Source organism: Mastomys coucha, unplaced genomic scaffold (genome assembly GCF_008632895.1).
Source record: "Mastomys coucha isolate ucsf_1 unplaced genomic scaffold, UCSF_Mcou_1 pScaffold23, whole genome shotgun sequence".
Taxonomy (NCBI): Eukaryota; Metazoa; Chordata; class Mammalia; order Rodentia; family Muridae; genus Mastomys; species Mastomys coucha.
Window position 1 is genome coordinate 98,941,323 of NW_022196906.1, and position 20,450 is coordinate 98,961,772.

Sequence of the window (20,450 nt, forward strand, 5' to 3'; positions counted from 1 at the left end):
AAAGAAAAGAAAACAAAAACAAAAAAACCCTGCTCCCTCCCCCCATCCCCTTGCTCACCAATCTACCCTCTTCTACTTCCTGGCCCTGGAATTCCCCTACACTGGGGCATAGAACCTTCACAGGGCTAAGGGCCTCTCCTCTCATTGATGACCTACTAGGCCATCCTCTGCTACATATGCTGCTGGAGCCATTAGTCCCATCATGTGTACTCTCTGGTTGGTAGTTTAGTCCCTGGGAGCTCTAAGGGTAATAGTTAGTTCATATTGTTGTTCATCCTAAAGGGCTGCAAACCCTTCAGCTCCTTGGGTCCTTTCTCTAGCTCCTTCATTGGAGACCCTATGCTCAGTCCAATGGATGACTGTGAGCCTCTACTTCTGTATTATTTGGGCACTGTCAGAGCCTCTCAGGAGAGACCCTATATCAGGCTCCTGTCAGCCAGCACTTGCTGGCATCCACAATAGTGTCTGGATTTGATGATTGAATATAGGAAGGATTCCTAGGTGAAGCAGTCTCTAGATTGTCCTTCCTTCAGTCTCTGCTCCATAGTTTGTCTCTGCAACTCCTTCCATGGGTAATTTGTTCCCCCTTTTAAGAAGGAACAAAGTATCTACACTTTGGTCTTCCTTCTTCTTGAGTTTCTGTGGTTTGTGGATTGTACCACTCTTGGGCATATACCCAGAAGATGCTCCAACATTTAATAAGGACACATGCTCCACTATGTTCATAGCAGCCTTATTTATAATAGCCAGAAACTGGAAACAACCCAGATGTCCCTCAGCAGAGGAATGGATACAGAAAATGTGGTACATTTACATAATGAAGTACTACTCAGCTATTAAAAACAATGAATTTATGAAATTCTTAGGGAAATGGATGGATCTGGAGAATATCATCCTGAGTGAGGTAACCCAATCACAAAAGAACACACATGGTATGCACTCTCTGATAAGTGGATATTAGCCCAGATCAGAATACACAAAGCGTTGTGTGATTTTAAAGGCACACTCACAGCTAGTATTCCATTGCTGGTCATATCAAGTCTTCAAGTTAGAGCTGGATGATCTTTTTTAGACCATTGCTCAGATAAAGAAAAGCAAAAGCTCAGACCGGTTAAAACCAGAAAAAGGTCACACGGATGTACACACCATGACCATGAAGCTCAAAAGTAAACAACTTGAAACCTAGCTTCTGGGTGAGTGCTATTTTACAGTGAATAAGGAACATTCATTCTTGCTGCTAAAATCTCATGACTGTCCCCCAGAGGCTCTGAAAGACACTGGGCAATAAGGTGTGGGTTTCTGGCTTAAAAGAAAACCTGACTCTCTGTTATGCCAGGACTTTGTCTCACAGGAGCTGAGAACAGCGAGTGCTAGGGCCTCATCCGGACTCAAGCCAGCTTTCACTCTTCTCTATCTCAGATGGGTCAGATTTGCAGGTGCATGAGAGCATCTATTCATCCAGTTAAAACCATCCTCCTTCCATCATTTCTAATTCAACAGGTCTGGGCAAGGCCTGGGATTCTGCACTTGTAATGATGCTGCCAACAGAGAAAAGTAAGACTATCACACTGGGCATTGGAAGAGAAAATGGCATAGAGGTGATGTGTTAGATAAAAGCCTCTATTGTTTCATGTATTGTTAGACCAGCTCTCTGTACTTCTAAAGTAATCAGATATACAGTATAGAACTTTTCTTTAAGAACTAGTCTTCCTGCATGTTGTTTTAGACATGTGTGTGTGTGCACGCGTGTGTTGGACTCAGTTGTCTTTCTCAATCACTCCCTATTTCCTTTCTGAGACAGAGAGAGTCTTTTGCTGAACCTGAAGTTGACTGAGTCAGCTGATCTAGCTCTGGCTAGCTTGTCTCAGGGACCTGTCTATTTCCACTTTTGGGACTCTGAGATTAATAGGCAGACATTATGCCTACTTGGCTTTTATGTAGGTGCTGAAGATCCTAACTCCAATCCTCACATTACAAAGTAAACACTTTACCCTCTGAGCCATCTCATTAACTCAAGCACAGATATTCAGAAGGATAATCTCCAGCTGTCCATCTATCATCATCCCAAGTGATTCCAACCACTGGTATGTCCTGTACAAAGAATAGCTGCACCATGGATCTCAAAAGAAATACATTCTAAGCCCATCGCCAGCCCTGATCAACTTAATTAGTACAATGTGTGCTGGGGATGGAGCTCAATGGTTTAATACTTCCCTACCTTGTACAGGACTCTTGCATCAATCTCCAGTACCATGTGTTTCAACAATGTGTTTCAACAACCCCTCCAGGTGAGTCTGATGTACACTATTAATTGAGTATAAAACTGCCACTTAATGTCTGTTCAAGTTCAAATAATTTCCCTAATCACCTATGAGCCCAGGAGGGCAAAATCCATGCTTGTCTTAATCACCCTGGCACCTCTATGTTGTCTTAATCACTCTGGCACCTCTATGTTGGCTCAAGGAAGATACTCACCTTCAGAATAAAAGAGTTCAAAGCTCTCTAAAAGGTACGGGCTTATGAACTGCATCATAGCATCCCATTTGAAGGCTCTTGGAAGCTTCCTCAGGGGTGAGAGAGGAGGAAGGTGCTATTGGAGCTCCATCTTTTTTCTTGCATGCTCTGAGTTTACCTGTCAGATATTGTAGCTTGGATATTAAATGCCCCTCGAAGGTCCATGTGTTGGAAGCTTGGTCCCAACCCATAAAGTTAATAGAAAGGAATTTCCAGTCTGCAGGATTCTGTTGACAGGTCTCAGTTCACTGAAGGCTTATTCCCAAGGGCATAGTGGACATACAGTCTCCACCTTTCTCTTTCACATTCCTGCCATTGGGTAAATAGCCCTGTCCCGCGTTCCCAACATGATGTGTTGACTCACCATGGGTCCCAAACCACAACAGAAACAACTGGTCATAGGCTGAACTTTGCCAAACTGTGAGACAAAATAAAGAGAAAAAGTCCTTGTGAGTTGACCATCCCGAGTGTTGGTGACAACAGTGTGGCAAGTGGAACAGTCATGGCCTCCACTGGCTCACATACTTAAATGTGTGGTCGGTCGTGAGGGAGAGATGAGGAAGTTTGGCTTTGTTAGAGTGGGTGTGGCCTCCTTAGAGGAAGTGCTGACGTTTTAAATGCTCTAACCAGGCCCACTGCCTTGCTCCTTCTGCTGCCTGATGACCTGGATGCAGAACTCAGCTGCATCTCCAGCACCACCCCTGCCTGCGTGATGCTATGCATTCTGCCATGGCTCATGGACTAAACTTCTGGAACTGTGAACCAGCCCCAGTTAAACATTTTCCTCTACGAGAGTTGCCATGGTCATGATATCCCTTCACAGCATTCTAGAATGCTAAGACAGTCAGAGAGCTGCTGAGCACATTTTCATACTAAACTTTATAGCCCCATCCTGCAGATCCATCCAGTTCAAGGCCTCAGCCAGAATTACCCTAGAGTGTGATGCAGTTCATTATCAGACTGTGGGATTTTTTAGGTGCTTCTGCTGTCTGCCTGGGGGCAGACAGCTAGCTGGCATGTGGGCTGAATCATTATCAGTAGATAAAGGCACTGATAGAACAGCTAGAGACAAATACTCCCTAGAGAGAGATAGCCTGTCTGGTAGATTCCATCGTAGCTAAGATGTTTCCTAAACCGTCATCCTTCATTCTCTTCATAGCCAATGGGACACTTGATGTCCCACTCCTGGATAGCACACAACTTCGCCCACACAACCTGAAGAAAAAGACTCTAAAACTTGGCTGACTGAGAAAGGGGGTTTTATCAATTTCTAAACTTCAAACTAATGTTGGTTTATTTTTTTGTTTTCAGTTTTTGTAAACCATCTCTCCCCTACTGTGAAGCAGGAGATGGTTCATCCGGGATGTTTGATGAATCATCAGCTGGGACGGAGACTGTTCTCAGGGTGTCCCAGTTCCTGACAATGGCCATTAGAATTATTCACTGGGTTCAGAAGCCATGGAGAATGGAGGGTCCCCTGCAATAAAGGCAGCCGTCATTTCTTCTCTTGGTGAGCCTGTCTTTTACTGACACCGTGGGCCCATTGTGGAAATCCCAGAGAGGCAGTTACTCCACACTCCAAATGGCTGCTGCCTCTGTATTTCATTACAAAGAGCCCTTTTCTGGGCCTGTGGGAAGGGATTGTAATTTTCAATCACTGTAACATTTAGTGGGACTGGCGCTCGAGGCAGCACATTTGCTAAGGAACAATTTAGACTGAAGTAACAGTCCAATGGAAGATGTGGGGCCTCCAGTGGCATGAACACACTCCTAGGCTGAGGGGCGAATGCACAGTCCATATAGTTTTTAGCAGCCAGCTCTGCAAAACTCCCTGTCTCATACCTCCATGGTCTTACACAGTGGGCTGCAAATCTTGCCACCAACTCCTTTGGTGACCCCTCATTGCCAACAAAACTCAGTACAGAAATCTCAGTATGGCCTTTCTGTCAGCAGGCTGTAACCTGCTTTCCCAGCCTGGCCTCCTTATAGAGAATTTGATATCCTTTACAGACACAGTCAGAAGGGACTTCGGCTGGGTGACCCTGGGTCCAGGCACAGGCAGGTGTGTGTGTATGAGTGCGTGTGAGTGCGCTGGAGGGAGTAAGCTCTGCCATTGAGCTTCATCCCCAGCCCTGGTTTATTTTTCTAGTGCTTTGCAGACACTCACCTTTGTAACCTGACCTCTGTGTTTTTCTCTGCTCTTATTTCCAGCTTTCCAACTTCACTTTTTTAATGTGCTACTCCTTCTAGAATTCTCCTATCAGAATTGTAGCCACCACCCAACGAGGCTACTGAAATTCCAATTATTAGAATTAAATGACAAATTCAGTCATGACAGCTACATTCCATGAGCTCAGTGGTCACACGTGACAGGGTTTGAGGGTATTTCCGCCAATGCCATGCTCTAGAATGTCTGGTCTCTACCACTCCCCCTGCTGGTCCACAGCCCATAGTTTCAGCCCTGGGGTGTGTTTACTTCACCTCTCTTACCCTCGGCTCCTCCCCAGCCAGCACAGCACCCACCATCACCACCAATTCTCACCCCTGCAGAGGAATATGAAACCCCAGTCCCTGCACTAGATTTAGAGGGAGATGTTGACTCCAACCCATTCCAGCCGTGGGCCAGAGACACACTGACAAACTTTCCTCATGGAACCCACATGCCTATGAGATGGCTTCTCTACCTCACTTTGCAGAACATCTACACAAAGATCTTTGGGTTCAGTCCCACCCTCCACCTCATGGAAAAATGCCTCACAGACCACCCAAGTCCCACTGGAAGCCACCTGCCTCATGGCGTAACAATGATCAAATGCATCTTGTCAAGCTATCAGCAACTGCACACTGAACCAAACATCAAGTAGAGATGATGCACTTCCAGTTTTGGGGGTGGGGGCCGCTAACAGCTGTTTGGTTTTATATCTCTTCCATTCTTTCCTCTCTGGGTGCGATAAGGAGCTATAGGTGAGCACCCTGACCTTTTCTAAAATAAACCCTCAAAACTAGGGCTAAAATTAACTGCACTGATTAGCTTAGCCTACAGCATCACACATGAGATTGTGAAAAGGAGAGATTTTCTTAGCCAGAATGCATATTCATGACCCTTTCAGCATGGAGGGCTAAATTAAGTATAGTACAGTACCTTTTATATACATATAGGACATCAGATTCTACCATTTTATTCAAAGAGACATCTCTATATTTGATTGAGATCCCTAAGGGCTCACCATTCTCCCTATACACAGGAAGATCCGGGAAGAGGAAAGGGAAGGAGAAGGGAAGGGAGGGAAAGTAGGGGGAAGGATGGAAATAGGTCTCCCTTGAGCTCTAGAGTCTGTGATTTTTATCTTATGTGTCAAACTGATTCTCCCTTAGGCAAAACTATAACATTTTTCTGAACATTTTTTTTTCTTTTTTCTTTGCAGAGCAAAAGCCAAAACAACTGGGCAAAATTTGTCTTTTCTCCACCAGATTCAGAGAAAGGAACAAGTGCTGGGATATCCACTCTCTGAGGGGCAATACAGGAGATTGCTCAGTGGCCCTGAGGATTGGCACAATGGCTATATGGCACTTGCTGACATATAGCACTTTACTTTGGAGAGTTTCAGCAACCGGGTTAAGTTCCCTGGGCCTTAGATGTCTCATGTATAGCATGGGGCTCAGCAGCCTAACCCAGAGTGTGGAGGAGATGACCAAAGGCACTCCTCTGCTCTCAGGTGCAATGACTCATAGCTGGAGAAATGGGTGGATTGCCATTGTAGTCACTCTGGGCGTTTATTGCAGAACTGCTTAAATACATAACTAATTGTCACAGTTCTGAAGCCTAGGGAGTGCAGGATTAAGGTGCTGGCAGACTGGTATCTGGTAAGAGGTCTTGTCATTTGTAGACATCCCTCCCCTCTTATCTTCTCACATGACCGGCAGCAAAGAGACAGAAGGTAAGTGATGTTGTGTCTTTGTCTACAAAGGTGCTGATATCAGGAGGGCTATAGTCTTATGCCTTATCCACCTCCTCAAGCCCTACTGGGAGATGGAAGGGTATGGAAATATGCACCTCATTTCAAACAGTATGCAACAGTCGCCTGAGACCTTTGGCAACATTTGGATTCATGCATCTTTGGCACATCTGAGGTGACAGAGATGCTGCTGGCCCAAGCGACCACACTGTTGGTGGTGAGCAAATAAACCACGACTTTCTGCTCCTGGCCAATGAGTATTTGTCTAGAAACAGGACCATAACTAACACTTGCATGAAGTTTAATACTCTGCGTTGAGGAAGAATAAGGGGTTTGCTTCCCCCTCTCATTTCACACTGGCTGTGTTTACTCACTCACAGCTTCTTTCACCTACATCAAGTATGCTTGGCAACTTGCTGACTGGCATGGAGAGAGCCTTGTGGGCCAGCCAGGATGTCCCCTTGGATGAAACTCTCAGTCCATACTCTCCCTTTGCATCTCATTTCCTGGAAAACTTGTCCCCCACTGGCAGCTCCTCTGCTAACTCAGCCGTTGGAGGCAGAAAGAAGCTGCCAGATGAGGCTTGCGGCTGTAGGGCGTTCTCCACTCATCCATATGAACACTTAACACACACAATGATCAGGGATCACAACAGAATACACAGGGGAAAGCCTGCAGCCCAGAGAGCGAGGACAAAGTGCTCTGGAAGGTTATCATCTCGCACATCAATTAAGGCACACATTTCTGAGTTCTCTTCAGCTTGCTTTCTGACCTAGAAAATGGGGTTGTCAGAGAACCCAGGCCACCCTTTCCGGATGCAGACATTAGGTTACTTCCAGTACTGAGGGGCACCTTGGAACTTACTGATCACATGTAGGTAGGGGAGTTTATTCCATTCTTAACGAGTCTCCAACTAATGTCAGACCCAGTCTCCTGCCTCAAAAAGCTTTTTCTGGAAGTGTTTGTGGTATCCTGCCTACAACTCTTGGGCAGATTTCTTTCCTGCATTTGTTTGCAGAAAAATCTTGTCACCTTCACTCGGCCTGGACTTCTCAAGCCTCAGTGGGGAGCATGTTCAGGTCAAGCTTCAATGTCCGCCATGGGCAGAACAAGGTAAACAGACTGCCCAGTGTATTTTAACCCAGGCCAAGTTCCAAGCTCAACTGAATCATTGGCTCACTTCCATCAAGCCCACCCTGCCCAGAGTTTCAGAGAGCTCAGTACAGTATATGGTCACCATCCCTCTCCCTGGCTGTTCCTCTCTTTCCTGATTTGGGCCCAATTTTTTACATATTGACACTATTTGCTCAGCCAGTGATTACTGAATCTTAGCTCATGCTTAGTTGATAAATTTACCCCAAGAAATGAGAGCCCACAACTGAAAAGAAAATATTGACATGCTAGACTCTGAGCCCTCCCCACCAGAATTCCAGTCCACACCCCCTCAGAGTGTTTGGGCTCTGCCCTCACTGTATGCAACAAATAACAAGAAAGCCCAGGGCATGCCTGCTGGTTTGCATCAAATTCTGTGGGTAAACAGTGATGCTAAGTCGTTCCACTAGAAAATTAAATTTTCCCTCATTAATAAGTAAGGGGAAACAGACACAGCATACATTTGTATGCTGATAGTGCTAAAGGGTTTTATCTCAGTGAGATTGAAGCTAAGCTTCAACAGGGGGAAGGAGAACATTTTAAAGTAAATTTCTTTCCTCATTGACATTTTCCAGATGTTCAGGACACAAAAACAACAGGCAGACAAATGGCCAAGGCTAGGGGTCAGAAAACTGCAGCCTGCATGTCAAGTCTGTGCTGGCCACTTCTGTGCTACACTCCACATCTGTGGAAATTAGCCACAGTGGTGTTGTCTACTATCGCATTCTCTCACCATCCTGAAGGGCAACAGCAGAGCTGAGTGTCTACAACAGAGGTAGCATGTCCCAAGGCCCCAGGATTTCTACTCACTACTTAAGGAAGCTTGCGAAGTCCTCCTACCACAAAGGAGCCCCTGATGCTGAGTCCCCATCTTCTGGAGACCATGGCCTTGGGAACAGCCTTCTGTTTGGAGCTCTGGCTGCTTACAAATCATCTATCCACAGTAGGACTGGAGATGCATTCCAGCATTTTGTCAACCATGGTTCTCTCCCAAAATGTCACACCTGTCTGAGGTAAGCATTTTACAAGGCTGACCAGCTCAGTAGAACGTCTGTAGTTTAGAAAGCCAGGATGCTGCACGTCTAAAGCCAAATTATATTGGGCCATCTAAGCCACCTAAATAACTATTCATTGTCTGTCCCAGTGCATGACCTAACATCCTTGGAACTGCTAGGTGAATCCTTTCAGAATGTACAAACAGATCCTTTAGCACCTACCAAAGCCAAGGCTAAGCGTGTCACCAGATAACGTCTGGGCCCTACAGCAGAAGTCCCCTGCACTGTTCTAACTCTCCTAATGTCTCTGTCAAAGTACTTTAAAGATGCCTTGACTCATACCTTTCTTGTTCTGTTACCATTAAAAGCTTCATGAAATTGTTTCCATGTGTTGGAACATGGTAAGTGGGATAACATAAAGCTGGCCTCTCAGGCTCTCATCAACTCATATTCAGCTCCAGAATAACCACTGATTGCTTTGAGGTGAGAGACATGTTCCCATATCAAGAACTTCATGGCCTGACGTTCAGACTTCTCACTGTGAAGCAGAGGCCTTTCCATCTGAGAAAAGCTGAACTCGCTCTGGATGCAAAGAGCAAACTCAAGGAGGGGAAAACTCTCTCGGTATCTGATGTCAGCAAGGGAAGGTTTGCTCAGTTACTTCCTATCAGCAGACGCTCCTTGAGGCTGTGCATGAACAGGGAACAAAATCCCAGGTGTGCCCTGTGATTAAGTGATCAGTCTTCTTTTACTGGTTCACAGGGACATAAATGCTGCAGCATTTTCTCTGTCCAATCACATGAGGGCAGTGACAGGCCTGTGATTGGAAGGAATAGAGAGGTGGAGCTAGAGTTGGAGGAGGAGAAAGGTTAGAGAGAGCAGGAGGAGAGGCAGTCTTTGTCCTGGAGTCAGAGGATGAGGAGGAGTCAGACCCCACATGGTTATACAACCAAGCAAAGGTTTATACAAAATTGATTGATTGGGTTAGAATATTGACTTTATTATTTGGTTCTGAAATTATTGAATTGGCATCTTGTAAACTGTGATCTTATTATTTTATAAACCTGACTGGATATTAATGCCTTAAGAGTCATGCATTACTTACTGGGTACTAGGCGCTAGCTAGATGAATGATTGTGGGGGTGTGTAAAGTGTTGCATGTGAGCGAGATGTTGCAACTTGCTGGGAGAAAATAACAACTTGCGGGAACTTAGTGTTGATGCTGACGGTACTGGCTCAGGGAACTTAGTGTTGATGCTGACGGTACTGGCTCAAGAATGTGGCCCGGCGGGTGAAGGGAGTTTGCAGGGTGGATTCATTTTTTAAGTAATTCCCGCAACACAGAAGGGCCTTCTCTTCACCTAGGGCTTCAAGTAGGAAAAAGTAAAACTCACTGTAAACTTTACTTAAAATCTACTTTATACCCCTTTTGTATACTCCTTACTGTAGGATTTCATGAGAAATTCACCTTGAGTTGCTCTGGAGCAGTTACATGGGATGCCAAACACGGCTTCAGTGGACACACAGGTGCACATCTGCAAAGGCATGCTGCTTTTGATGAGGCTGCAACCCGAGGGAAGCTTCGCGAGGGGATTTCATTGATTTTAGCATAGCAGTGAACGTACACAGACTAAGACGGACCAGTACAGTATCATTTGATGACTGCCATCATGAACATAGTCTGTAGTTGGTGGAGGATGGTGTGTCTAGAGAATAAGCTGCTACAATAGTCTGGACACTTTGGTCAGAAGAACTCTTCTCCCCACTAAGTGCATACTCTGTGCGCTCATTAAATTGCCACTGACATGCCAGCCCCTGAGCTAAGCAAGACAATCCTTGCAAAAGTAACATTCATGACAAGAAGCATACAAATGAATCCCTGATCCAGAAATAATGCCCACACCCTCGGATCTCATGTCTCTTTCCTGGTTTCAACCTTGCGTCTCATCCTAGAAATAAACACAATTTTACCTTTCATGTCACTTACTTCCTTGCTTTTCTTCATTGTTCCAAGCCATGTCTGATTCCTAGAGGGCAGCCTGCCTGACTTGTTTGCTTTGAAGGGCTGTGTACAAGGCATCACACCTTAGGGAGTTTGGGGGCTTTGCTTCTCTTAATTCTATTTGTCACAGAGTTGAAGAGTGTGCACTTCATTGCAACCGGGTAGCTTGTCCAGTCATATTACTTTTGTGTTCCTGTGACTGCCATAAACAAACTTCTGGAGGAAAGACTGACTTTTCTCATGGTTTCAGAGGTTTTAGTCCCTCCTGATGGGGTAGGCATGGTGGACAAAGTAGACTAGATTACAGAGCCTATGAAGCAGATAGGAAACATATCTTTTCTTGCAGGCTTACACATTTTTTTTTCCTTTTATTCCGAGGTGATGCCTGCAACTTCAGTGTGGTTCTCTCCTCTCTTAATCTTCAACAGAAACATCCACCCAGACATAGTCATAGGTAGGTCTAACTCACCTTGTAGATTCTCCTTAGTCAAACTATACAGATGATCAAGCTTGGCCATCACAAGTGCATCCCTTGTCAACCTGACACCCAAATGCATCTCCTTAAGCCATAACATTCAGACTCTTGTTGCTTTATACTATAAGATGCTTCAAGTGCATCCCCAAGACTGCCTGTGCTCTTCACAGCTCCAATGATGCTGGAAGTACAAGTTTACATTCTCCTTTGACACTTTGAGCAGTCTCTTAGATATGAAGAACTATATAAGTAAAAATAAAGTTATATACTTACAGAGTACAATTACACTGAGTAAAACGTCCCCCGTTCCAAAGAATTAGAATGTGTGATTTAAAAAAAAAGTGGGGGGCAGAGTTGAGACCAAAAAAAGACAGAAACCACACAGGGAAAACACTGAATCCTGTTTAGCCCCATGTCCAGAACTTGGGGTACATATGATTCGATGCGAGCTCCTAGAGGCCTAAGTGTCCCTTCCCTTGTCTTTGCTGCCTGCACTCAGGTGGCCTACCCCATGGGCTGGCTCTGTTCACTGCTCACAGTGTTCCTTGACAGACATCTCACATCACTGTCGTCTCCACTGCAGCTCTGGCTTCACCATCACACACAACCTTTCAGACATTGCTACCCACCATGACTCTGGCCCACATTCCTTAGCTTGTGGAAACCTCCATGACCTTGTACATCTTGCATTCTGTGTCCTTAAAAACCAGCCTCATGAGGACACCCCTAGGGTCTCCTGCCAGCTTGAGCAGTTGTCAAGCAATCTTAGATGACAGCCGCTTTGGCTTCTGAGTACCTAGATGGATGACCATGGAGTAACAAGAGGGAGAAAGGGAGAGAAGGGGAGGGAAACAGGAAAGGGGGGAGAGGGAGAAAGAGACAAAGAGACAGAGACAGAGAGGGGGTGGGGGACAATATACCTATGCTCCATCAGGCCTTTTCCTTTCCCCTATCAGTCTATATGAGCCCCACACATATAGGATGGTACTGTACATATTAAGGGAGGTTCACCTCCCCTTAATTATTAGTCAAAACCCCCTAAGAATGTCCTGACATAGCTAGATGTGTGCTTCTCAATCCAATGAGTTAACAGTTGAGATTATCTAAGGACAAGTCTAAACTTTTATTTATGTTATTAACAAGCACTCACATTGTTTCTGGGGCCATCACAGCACTCTGTGTATAATTTCCTGGTAGACTCATGCACATGTGCTTCCAAGGAATCTATTCTGGGGCTAAACTGTGGGGCTATGCTACATGATGCCAGGAGTTAGTTCACAAAACTACACACCAGCTTGTACTCGTGCTAGCAAAGCGAGCATTTGTTCCACAGGTCTGCAGCCCCGGAGACAGTTGGTGCTCTCTGACTTTTAGATTTCAGTTCAGTCTTAGTGATTCTATCCTAGTGTCTCCTGTGATTTTAATCTCAGCTCCTTGGTCCACTCCCTGTGGATTAAAGATTGGAGGTCTCTTTCCACACACTGGAGATGCTGTGCTTTGCCACTGTCAGGGGAGCAGTAGGTTTGCAAGCTCTCCTCTGCGAATCATCTCTTGTTCTTCTCTCTGGGCTCCTCTAAGAACACAGACATCTTTGATCTTTGCTTGTCTGAAGTTTACTATGATTATCAATCTGTAGCCTGCTTATGTAGCTTGCTGGCTGGCCTTCCTTCCTTCCTTCCTTCCTTCCTTCCTTCCTTCCTTCCTTCCTTCCTTCCTTCCTTCCTTCCTTCTTTCTGTATTTTGCTACTTGGCATCTCTACATCTATTACATCTGTTTAATGTTATATATCATCAATTCTAGACACTTTTATCTGTTACTTCGTGGAGCATTGTTTCTTGTTGAGACTCCATCAATCATTCAGATTTCACTACATCCTTCCCACATCTAGCCCTTTCCTTTGTAACCTATGCTACATTGTCTCTTCATATTCTCAGCCTCCTGCTCATTTCTTTCTGCTCCCACTACACTAAGCTGTTAAATTCATCCGCGGGGTTGTAGATTTCAGTGCACTGCACTTGCATGTCTGTATGCTTTATTGCTCTGATATGTGATATTTTAACAGCCTTTTGCTTTCTAAAAACGCATTCCAGTGTTTGCTTGTTGAGAGTTTTTGGTGCTGCTTCTAGGAACTTGCCATTTGTCACTGGGCTCGGATAAGAAAGTAGGAGCAGATAAAAATGTTAGAAACAGTGACCATTTGGGGCTTTGTTTACTGCTTTGCTTGATTACTACCTTGTGTGATCTCCTTGTTTACTACTTTGCTCGATTACTTTTGTCTTCGATCTAAGAACTGACCACGGTTTTCGGATGTACCTAGAATGATATAAAAAAAGCAGACTGGGAAAAAAATAAAGCTGCTTCAGCCTCAGCACTAGCTGGAGTCATGTCATAGTTTCATCTAATTAAACATAGGAAACGCTATTGTTTTATAGGTTGTGTCAGTTTCAGTATGTCAAGTCTTTGGGGGATCTGTGTTTTAACTGGTTGTGGCACAGTCCAGCCCTATGGAAACCTGCTGTATATCTCTACAGTATCGGGAGTCCACTGTGCTTTGTAAGACACCGTTTTTAATATACATTTTGTTTTCCTGTTTAGCCATTCCACCCATCCTTTAGAACACCACTTTCCATAAGGCACAGGGTGTTTGAGAATCGCTGCATCAGCAACCACCACAGCAGCACTCTATACGCAATCCTTTAGGAATCAGTAGGTCAAGAAGGAAGCAGTCCACAGCTATGTGCAAGGACAGCCTTCCTGGTGGTACCCAGCCATGAATTACAGAAAGGCAGCCCAAAGTGGCCCCACAAAGAATAAAGGAGTTTAACACAAACATTAATTTTAATATGTACATATTTCCTCAAAATTGTCACTTTAGCAACAGTGTATACATAATCCTGTTTTCCTCCACACTTCAGCTAACACTATATAGTCGCAGTCTTAAAAATATTTGTTGGTTTATAAAATGTGACATATCACAGTGTAAAATTTCTATTTATTCAATATTTAGTAAGGTCAAATCACTTTTAGTCATTTGTGGTAGATCTTCATGAAATTGGTGATTTTCTTTGCCCATATTTTTTCTGTTAGGTTATTCTCAATTTTTCTAATTATTTAAAGAAATATATATGAAATTTTACATTTTATGTAATGCAAAATATATTAATTGTAAGAATTGAAAATATTTTCTTAATTTGATATATCTCATTTTACTATACCTTTTACTTTATATATATAAAATAAAGAAATCTTGTATCTATATATACAATTCTGTATGTCTTTTATATTTTATGGGTTTGTGTCACAAATAAAATTTATTATAAAAACTTGCAAATAAACATATCACATACCCATATTAATTGGATCCAGAGTGTATGCAACTCAATGAGCTTCTATACAGTTAGAATAGGAATCTGGAGTGGATAATCTGGAGCTTCACATTACATTTTACACTACCAGCCTCCCCCCCAAAATTCCACAACAGAACTAGAACTAGAAAAACAACTAGTGTTATATCCTTCTATAACTTGCATCTATAACCTGCATCCAGTCCTTCCTCATCCCCTTTTGCCTTTGTTCTCTCTTGTCATGCTATGTTGCACCCACATGTACACTTATTTACACATAAACACACGTTGTCAGCTAGATGGCACACATGAAGGAGAACATTCAATATTAGACAATCTGAATGAGTCTAGATTCCACACATGAAGGAGAACATTCAATACTATATGTTCTGAATGAGTCTAGATTCCACACGTGATGGAGAACATTCAATACTATATGTTCTGAATGAGTCTAGATTCCACACGTGATGGAGAACATTCAGTATCATACCTTCTGAATCTGCCCACTTTCCTGTGGGTTTGCAAAGCTTAGTTTTGCTCTGTGTTCACCAGTACTCGTGTGTGCTTTTTCATACCCATGCATCTGTTGATGAACAACGAGCTTGGTTTTAGTATTTTTCCATAGTAAATAAATGTGGGGTGGAGTGCACATATCTCTATGATATGGTGTGAGATTTTCTGGGTATATGTGAAAATATTTAATACCATGGTCACATGGTCATTCTATCTTTAATTTCTTTATAAATATATAAACATATTTCCACAATGGCTGTATTAATTTGCACCCCCACAAACAGTGAGCAAGTCTACCTTTCTCTCCACACCCTCTCCAACACCTGTCCTCAGATTTGCTAATGACATCCATTCTGACTGGGGAGAGGTGGTATCCCAAAGCACTTTTAATTTGCATTCCCATGATATCTACAGGATATTGACCCATTTGAAATTGGTTATTGTTCATTTGATTTCTTTTATTATTTTTGAAAACTGTCCATTCATTTGTTAATTTATTGGTTGCAAGTTTTATTCCCTTAGCATTTATTTTCTGTGTCATAATTATAATGAAATTTTATATTCCAAGATTAGAAGATTATTCTCCAATACATTACTTCATTGTGTAATGTTTTATATGTTTACATTTTAAATTTACTATAATATTTATGTAGGAAACTACCCTTTTCCAAAAGGAGTTTTTCCAATGTTACTTACTTAAATGCATCTTCTTTTACTAAATGAAATAGTACATTTTTCTACAATAAATTTAGCTGAACACTGGAGAAGTGTTCGGATTTTACATATTGACCTTTGGTTCTGTTTACTATCATACCTTCCCGGAAGGTCTTAGGTTTTATACCACAGTAGCATGCAGACATATTTTAATCAACCTGTTCCTATTTTAGTCATCACCATAAAGATATAATTATTAACTTAACTTGAAAGGGCTTTTAATACTCATCATACATAAGCTACCAAATCCATATTAAATGTCTATCTTCACACATTCATTAGCAAATACTCATTTGCTGAGTCACAGGCAACAAATTACCAATTGTGTGTGGTCAATTGTGTAGGATCAATCACAGAGTTCCACATGAAAATCACAACCAATGGGCTATAAAAATTTCATATGTGTGTGCATTATACATAATATATTTTAATTACATATAATAGGTACTATCTGTATACCAACAATTGTTCTCTGAAGGAAAAGAGCAGAGCCCCAGCATCAAGTAGCTATCCCACTCCAGGGAGCACACTCCATGTTCTGATGTTCTCATAATGTCATTGGTACCGACGTGGTACATAACAGGCATAACTGTGTGCAGTGGCCCTGGGGTGTAAATACAAACAAGAACATCATGTAGGATCTTGTTTATTTCTGGAGTTCAAGGGAGAATAATCTGACATTTGAACTGGGGGCTGGGAGTAGCTCAGTTGACAGTGCTTTGTCTAGCTCCTACAAGGTTCTGGATTTTATCCCCAGCACCACATAAACCTGGGCTTTGTAGTTAATAGAATACCCATGATCCCAACACTTGGGAAATGGATGCAGGAGGATCATCTTTTGTTACATAACAAATTTGAGACCAGCTTGGACTACATAAAGCTCTCTTCTCAAAAATAATCCCATTGAGAGATCACTTTGGTAGCAGACAGAGTGAGCACATAGTTGGGGCTGCACTAGCGCTCAGCAAGGGCAGTTCTGCAGGTAAGCCAGCAGTGGCTTGATAGACCTGCACAACTGGAGGGCTGCAAGTGTAGAAGACACCACAGCTTCAAATCCCATCTCACAGCTGACAGTTCTGGGACCTGATCTTATGACCCTCGAGGAGCTGATGCTGAGGTGGCTGGACTTGACCTCAGAGCTCATGCCTGTGTCGTGTGGCTTAGTTTTAGTCATAGTGCGTATTTTCTCCACATGATGTTTATCATATTGAAAAAGAAACGTAAACAGCAAACCCCCTGACATCAGACAGAAACACGCAACTACATGATAGGGAAGGAAGATGAAAGATTCTTAAGGAAATAGAAGGGAAAGATTCTGACAAATACTGTGGGTTCTTCTACTTAAATTGTTTTGAAATTCTACCTGAAAGATAAACAAAAATCAGTTTAAAATAGTGTGAGAGTTGCTTAATGTTACTAGTAAAGGTAAATGCTGGGGCCAGGGCTGGGGCTGGGGCTGAGGATTTGGCTCAGTCAGTAAAGTGCCTGGCCTGTAGAACAAGGGCCCAAGTTCAGTCCTCAGAATCCTCGTTTAGAAAGCTTCCTGACTGGGAGGCAGAGAGAAGCCGATCTCCTGGGCTCACTGGCCAGCCAGCCAGCTCTCATTCGAGGGCTGCAGGCTAGTGAGAGATTTTGTCCTGAGGAATGACACTGCAGGCACGTGTACATACACATGCATACATACACATACTGTCACACATAGAAAGTAAATGTATAAAACTTAATTCAAACTATATTAAGATAATGAAATTGAGGTAAAAGAAAATGGAACCAGATGTGAGTTCAGTTGTTGGCTTGGCATGCTTAAGGCCCTGGGTTCAAGCCCAAGCACATCAAATGCAAGCATGTAAACAAATCATAATACACATATAAGGAAATAATTATTAGGAATAATGAGGAAGAGACATTTTAGTGACAGTATAGTATGGTGTGAGTCAATTTAGAGCCCAGTGTCTGGATTAGCCAGGTTCTAGCAAGGGAGCCTCGAGGAGACTCTGTAGGAACTAATACATACAGAGTGGAAGAGACAGAGATGAATTGCAAGAAATATAAATTTCAGATCACTGGTATTTTTATTGTGCACTCAAGTAGAATTGTGTTTATTCCATCTGCATATTAAATGCATTTACCCAAATGCACCTAATTTTTCATACACCATTCGGCTAAAAGCAATTTCATATCTTCCCAAGAGAGAATCAAACAAAACAGGAATGCATTCATTTAAGACTATTACTGGATAAGCCGAAATGGAGATAGTTGTGCGTTCAATTCATCAACGCTGACATACAACAATGTATCTAAAGATACTTTCTGAAATTCCACCAGGGACACATGTCAGCATCACCATCTCTCCCACTGTTTGATACAAGCTGAAAATGAACCTGCTATAATATATGGGCTACACTCGCCGATGCCCTGTCTCTTCAAGGGTTGTTTATTTGAGAAGTGAAGAGTGATACAAAATACATTACCAGATAATTTGCATCTTACATGGGATTCTTCAATGATGAGAAAGTGCTGTGCCTAGCAGATGCTGGAGCCCGGCATCTGGGTAGTTGATTTCAAAACTCCCAAACTCTTTGGAAGAGATAGATAAGTCAGAGAACTATTTTACCACATTAGCATCCCTGTAGGAGACCCCCTCAAGCAACTTCAATTTCAATCTCTCAGCTACCTACTTAGCGCATACAATGCTGGCGATGAGAGTGTAAAGTGCACCCTCACAGTAAGACTGCATATTCTTATGACCCTTACAATAATATCAGCAACATTAATTCTGCTTATTAATGATTTCACACCCATGAAATTTAAATAAGAAGAGCTTTTACCTTAGAGCACCCTGGTCACCCTGGGCTCCTACTGCCCCATTATCCTTCTCTGGATTATTAAAAATTGTCTAACAGAGCAGTGTGACTAGAGAAGTCATTCATGATCTCCTGGAATATTTAACACCCCCTCTTTTAGTGTCTCTTCTTTGTGCCTAGAGCAGCAGTTCTCAAAAGAGTGGTCCAGGGACCCCTGGGGGCTCCTGGGTTGCTTCGAGCAGTGTGTCCAAACCTTTAATATTTCATAGCATTTGCCCTTTTCAAGCTTCTAGAATGAGTGGAGCTTCCAAGAGATTATACAGCATGTAATATGACAAAGGCAAAACACAAAACAGCTGCCTTCTATGAAAGGAGCTATGAAAATCTGCAAAAGTACAGAATAATAATTCTCAACTCATTTTTAATTTTGGAAAGCAGTTCGTTTCAATGAGAAATATGCTATCTTTGTTAACATAAGCTAGGTACATTGCATACCTTCCTTTCAATGACTGTTTGTGTGTGTGGTACACGTGGGGGATGAGTGTTGCACATGGGCATGTATAGTACATGTATGTGTAGTCATGAGTATTACACATGTGCATGTGTGTGTGCATCTGCACATGGAGGCTAGAGGACTAGATCAGACTCAATTATTCTCTACATTATTCTCTGAGACAGGATCTCTCTCACTGAACCTCGGAGCTCACAGATTAAGCTAGTCTGGCTAGTTAGCAAGCTCTGGGTCTCTTCTGTCTCCATTCTCCCAGTACATCCCCCTGCCTCAGTGCTGGGTTATAGATACCTGCTACCATGCCCAGTATTGTACTCAGGTGCTGGAGATCTAAACTCAGGTCTGATGCAAGCAATTAACCAACTAAGCCACCTTCCTAGCCCTAAACAACTGCCGCCTTTTTGTTTTGTTTTTCAAGGCCTCAGTTTCCCTATCCGACACAGCACATATCTATATTAGTGTTTTATAAGAGGAGAAGCTCTGTCGTGCTCTGAATGGTTTTTCAAAAGTGTAAAGGTGTCCTGGGACCAAAACGCTAAAAAAAAAAAAATGCTAATTTAGAGATCATTCAACAGCCAGGGACAATGGGTATCATCTTGTTCAAGAGATCCAGGTTAGCACCAGCAGCAAACAAGCACATGAACATCAAGGGCCCACAGGACACTCAGAAAGACACCATGTCAGACGCACGGTCATTTTGGCCTGAAGACACAACTTCAGCCTAAATATGAGCAAATGCCATGCAGACAGTCTACAAAATATGCAATGAGGTCAGACTACAATGCCAAGGTCATGGAAGACAATGAAGAAATCCAAGGGTGAGAAGGGAGCAGGGAGATACAGCTAAAACCAATGTGAACTCCTCAGCTGAACCCCGGAACAGCAGGCCTGGGCATGGAGGGGAGGGCAGCATAAGATCTAACTGCCATTGTTCTTGCATTGTTAGTATCATCCTGGTGTTACAGACTGGGCTTTCAATATTGTATGTCAGGTAGAGTTATCGCCAGAGGAAACTGGAGACATACAAAAACATGCTGTCCCCACTCCCTTTTTTAAGTGTAAAAATTCAAAGTGAAAAAACGCATCTCTCAACCCTAATCCAAGAAGTTTCTTTTTTGGCAGATGGCAGTTAATACAGAGACCAACAACCAGTCATGCAAAGAATAAGAAATATTAATTGGAAGTGTTAAACCACCTGTAGATAGTGGCTACTGAAGTATACAGGATTGTTCTAGACAAATTTCTTCTAGTGTATACTCCCTCTGTCTGCACCAACAGCATGCCCTGGTGTGATGATTTATCCAAACTGTCAACTTGATGAAATCTAAAGTCACTTGCAGGGCAGGCCTCGGGGTATACCTATAGGGATTATCTTGAACAGGTGAATTGAGATGGGAAGACCTGCCCACTGGAGGTAACATCTGAGACTGGTCCTTAATTGTGTAAATAGGAGAAAGGAGCTGAGAAGC

General features: G+C 43.0%; 1 protein-coding gene across 5 annotated transcripts in view; it reads right to left on the minus strand.

Annotated features, from left to right (window-relative positions):
• The window catches only part of Nek11 (NIMA related kinase 11), a 238,726-nt gene that overhangs the window by 95,241 nt on the left and 123,035 nt on the right, over nt 1-20,450 (minus strand). For 4 of the 5 annotated variants that reach the window (XR_004111384.1, XM_031343620.1, XM_031343623.1 and 1 more), the window contains one exon: nt 2,879-2,932. The exons of the other annotated variant lie outside the window; for it this stretch is intronic. Coding sequence is in view for 3 of the 4 variants with exons in the window: in XM_031343620.1 (XP_031199480.1) it covers nt 2,879-2,932 (54 nt within the window). In the remaining variant the exon portion in view is untranslated. The remainder of the gene's footprint in view (nt 1-2,878; nt 2,933-20,450) is intronic. 5 annotated transcript variants of the gene reach the window in all.